This window comes from Lampetra fluviatilis, chromosome 14 (assembly GCF_964198595.1).
Source record: "Lampetra fluviatilis chromosome 14, kcLamFluv1.1, whole genome shotgun sequence".
NCBI classification, from domain to species: domain Eukaryota; kingdom Metazoa; phylum Chordata; class Hyperoartia; order Petromyzontiformes; family Petromyzontidae; genus Lampetra; species Lampetra fluviatilis.
The window spans coordinates 13,194,928-13,199,713 of record NC_136288.1 but is presented as its reverse complement, the minus strand read 5'-3'; the positions used below and the strand labels follow the sequence as shown (position 1 = coordinate 13,199,713).

The 4,786-nt window shown below is 50.6% G+C and overlaps 1 protein-coding gene across 1 annotated transcript; it reads right to left on the bottom strand.

Moving 5' to 3' along the window:
- Window positions 1-220: 220 nt before the first annotated feature.
- LOC144935758 (VIP peptides-like) lies at window positions 221-4,485 on the bottom strand. The gene is given in 4 exon segments (XM_078862503.1): window positions 221-352; window positions 1,242-1,356; window positions 3,228-3,354; window positions 4,304-4,485. Coding segments are annotated over 3 exon segments (363 nt in total). The 5' UTR covers window positions 3,344-3,354; window positions 4,304-4,485.
- Between the last annotated feature and the right edge of the window lie 301 nt (window positions 4,486-4,786).

The window sequence follows — 4,786 nt, the reverse complement described above, 5'->3', positions numbered from 1 at the left end:
GTGAAAACACCCCCATCAACCTCATCATCATCATCGTGCTGCTGTCAAACACCCAATGGTTTCAAATGGAGTGGCGGAGCCTCACACTCACTGACAACGTCTTATCGGCGAAAGTGCGACCCTCCTTCTGTGAAGAACACTGGCTGATAGACGCAGTAGCCCTGGTCTCAGATGAAGGCCCGTGCCATGCGTGACACCTCTCCCTCCCCCAGTCTGCCCGTCACCTTCGCTTGGACAGAATGGCCTTGGCGTACTTCTCCGCCGCTTGCTGCTTGCGCAGGCGGCTGAACAGGTCCGTGAAGACGGCGTCCGAGTGGCGCTTGTAGACGGACGACGCCTCCTCGAAGGGTGGCTCCTCTTCACTAGGGGGGGAGGGGTGGGGGAGGAAAGGGGGGGGGAAGGGGGGGAAGTTGGGGGAGAGGGGGCATGGTTAGTAGGGGTTATGTGGGACACGTCTATGTTTTTTATGAGAATTAAATTGGCGCGGTGGCGAGATGTTAACTACCTCGCCTGCTACACAGGAGGGCGTGGGTTCAATCCCAACCCTGACGCCTGTGGTGTAGTGGATTTTTCTCCGGGTCCTCCGGTTTTCCCCTCCACATTTAGAAACGTGCGTTTCGAGTGTTTGGCTGCTATGGATTCACACATGAGAAGGCACTTTATTGAGCCATTGTTTGTGGCCAGGTGGCTTTTGAAAAATATCTCAGTGGGCCTTAGCTGGTAAAATAAAATAAAAAGTTTATTTTTAAATGCTCACTGGGACTCCTTTGAGAAGCGTGAGGAATATCGGAATGAGTCTTCGGCTGCGCCTCCTCGACTTTCCCCACACGAGTCTTCATCTTCAACAATGAACAAAAACTTTCAAGCAACTTCAACGAGCCTCGGTTCTCAATGGACATCTCATCAGCCAGGGACGGATCTGAAAACTTTCAAGAGGGAGACGGGGGGGGGGCTCCCTACATTTCAAACTATTTAAATATCTCCCCTCTCCTCCTAACATTAACTAATACGCACATGCAATGTCTCTTGTCTGCTAATATGATGTTATTAACGTCACTGATTCGATCGAAAATGTAAAAACAAAAATCTATACAATACACATTTTGACCTCTCAAGGGAGGGCGAGAGGGTGGGGGTGGGGGTCAGAGTGGTCCCCCTCCTCCCCCGCTCCCCCCTCCCCCCGGATCCGCCACCGACAACGAGTGACACCGCCGAGTGAGCCACCATCACCGCAGGGGGACTCACTCGATCCGCTTGCCCTGTTGCAGCAGGGACTCGAAGTAGCGCCGGGCAGACATCTGTCCCAGCAGCTTCTTGTAGTTGTTGTGGAAGAGGGCATCGGCGTGTCGCTCCGGCCTGAACGGCGGGGAGGGGAGAGCGGGGGGGGGGGAAGGGAGGAAGGGGACGCGGGGGGTGGGGGGTGATGACAGTGACAGACGTCACTCATCTCCGGCTCATCACTCGCTCATCATCCTCGACCTCATCGTCACGAATCTCCTCCTCCTCTACTGCCACGCTCCTCCTTGCCATGACGCCGTGAGTTCCGGTTGTTTTGTGCAACAACCAGAGTCCCGAAGCGCCTGCTGCCTCTCCGATGACAGGCTCACGCGCTTCAAGCGCTGTCGTGTAAATTGACCAGGTTAAAAATAAAACCCTGCTGAGCTTCTGAGACGTGATGAGATTGGGTGCAGTCGTGGCACACGTGATCATTGGAGAAAACGCACGCGCAGGCACTCACGTAAATAAAACAATAATTATTTTTTTTAAAAAACTCAACACATTCATCAATAATTTCCGCAAAGGTAAAATATCTTGGGCGACGTTTCGATGAATGGTCCTTCTTCATAGCAACACACGTAGAATGCAGAAGGTGCTATGAAGGAGGGTCATTGCCCGAAACGTCGCCTATTATATATTATTTACCTTTTATAAGACTGCGTTATTGACGGCTGTGTTGCGTTTTTTTGGTTATTTGTGCTCATGCACCGCTGCGAACGCGGTACCACCAAAAATAAAAGCGTTGAAATTAAATTACCTCCAAGACAACTACAGGGACGAGGCGACCGTGCGCGCCCTCCGAGCCAGAACTTTGGAGGCAAAGGTTGGTGGATCACGCAGAGATGTTTGCGTGAAGCTCCTAAAGCCCCGTGGGCTTTTCTCCGGCTACTCCGATTTTCATCCCCGCGTGCACAAATAACGCTTACAATGGATCCAGCCGAACGTGAGGATGCGTGGTTTTCATAGCGACCACTACGTTACTGGACGTCGCATGCAGTAGAACACATTGGTCGAATTTATTGACCGCGTAGTATAGACACACGGGTGGAGCCGTGTCTCAGTGGTTAGGGCACTACGCTATGAACCAGGCAACCTGAGTTCGATTCCCGAACACGGCTGATACCGTCAGCGGCGAGTGACATTTGAACCGGTCCTGGGCACACTAACTTAGCCTGGTGCGGTAGGGACTACACATTAGGCGTGATAATGACAGTGAAATAAAATTGACGGCGACGGTGATAATTACATAATTGATTACGATGAATTGATTATTTGCAAACGATGCAGATCGATATTGGATCACGATGACAATCTATATAATCGGCATGATTATGATAATTATCATGATATCAAACTAGCACCGTTGTTTATTATCATCATTTTAATTCTGACATTGCAATAAGCAAATTACTGGCATAGAATGTTCATTGTCCACCAAATTCTACGGTGTCAAAACATCGAACGAGCTATAAGAGGTTGTAAAAATTATGTCATCACTTGCTCGGGAAAGCACGCGGCCCCATAAAACTGGCTGCACGTGTTAAACAACGATCATATAAGACCAAACAAATGACCCACTGAACAAACAAACACGTGCGATATATACAATGTTATATGGCTGTTGTGACGAGACCCACAAGCTTCCCACGTGTGCCTCACAAACAAAGACAAAGATCCCCCGTATACACATGCAAACTACGGGCAAGTGTTGCTCGCGATCACCTGTTACAGCTGGAGGCTGGTGTGGTCAGAGCCACGCCCGGCCGCCTTTGTCTCCCCAGTGCTAATCATGTGTATACACCACAGCAGGTACTCATATTAAGAATAATTAGACCTAGGGGAGGCTCAAACCCGGTTCAAATATTCGCCACTTGCGCTTAGTGATCGTGAGCGCAGCGCGCTGACCGCTGCCCCACCGCTCCCCGGCTGCACACAGGCGCGCCGCTCACCGCAGCGAGAAGAAATCCGTGTCGGTGGCGGGGAACGAGTCGCGACCCGGGCAGTGCAGAGTCAGGACCAAGCAGACGGCGGCGACTGCCGCTTGGAACGAGCGCATGGGGCTCATGGTTACGATGCCTGTAAAAGGAAGGACACGCGTTAGGAAGGACAGAGTGGGGAGTAACAATGTCTGCACCGAGATTCCGCCGCGTAACCTTTAACAGACTGCTGGGACGAGTGGCTGTTAGCGAGCACCTATGAACGCCGCCGTTGTCATCTTCAGTGCCGATGTTTAATACACATCGCACAAGGTACACATTTGAGGCTGAGTCGACCTACGGGAGCCGCAGGACTGTGTTGAGCTTGAGACATTCCAGCACACACTCACCAGCACACACACACACACCAGCACACACTCACATAATACAGAAACGTACACTAAAACGGACACAAATATCCATTTAACATTACAGACTCTTGTGGCAAGTGCTGTTAGCGAGTACCTATGAAGACCGAAACGGCGTTCGAGGGGGTGGGTGGCCAGCACTACGTCCGGCAGCCTTTCTTCTCCCCAATGCTGATGTTTACACACAGCACCATGTACTCATTTGGCGCTGAGTCGACCTAGGAGAGGCCCACGACTGGTGCAGATAATCGTCAATGTTTTTGGTCGCTATCGAGAAACGAACGCTGGTCGTCGGGTTCGTAGTGCAGCTCGCTAACCACTGCGCCACCGCTCACTGAGAACGCTAACGCCGTCAAAATTACGAATATATCGCAATAGGTTTTACCCCTTCTGGCAATAAAATAGGTGTTCACATTTTTATTTAAAGCTTTCGTGACTGCAGGGATTCATATTCTTGGTGACTTTACCGAAATAACCAAGAATATAATAGGTGTTAAAATGCTCAAACACCGAATTAGGTAAACCTATTTCACGGCATCAAGTCTGCAATGATCACAAGTTTTTATTTTATTTTCTTCATAATTTTGACACTCGAAAAAACGGTCCCGTGGACTCCGTCAACTCTCTGCCAAACCACGCGACTTCTGACCGCTCCGACTCGCAACCCAAACCTCAACTCACCGTTTGCCCCGCGAAGCGCCGAAGCCGAATGTTGAAGAGCGGAGCCTCAGTCAGCGATCTTCACACCACGCAGCCCTGTTGGTTTAGAACAAGCCACTCAACTCGATGTCAAATCGCCCCGCACTAACAAGAATGTAAATAATTAGCGCAGCAGGTTTATCTCGCACGCCAGTTAAACTGCAGTCTAGGTCAACCTACCTATAGAGCTTGCACGTTGCCCCAGCGGTGAGGCTGTATTAGAATCAAGTTGTAATGTTTGTTATTATTATTTTAGTTCTGTAGCTCGTGCAGGTTAATACGCCACGTGCAGTCGAAACGCCGATGCTCGCACGCTCCTCTCGACCAGAGTGGTGGGGCACAGAGTAGGGAGCGGCTCTGTCCAAGGTCCTGAAAAGGTCTCTCATTTACACACACACAGGTTCACATTTATATACACGCACGCGCACACGGAGAAGATGGTTAGCGGGTTAGGGGCGTGTACAC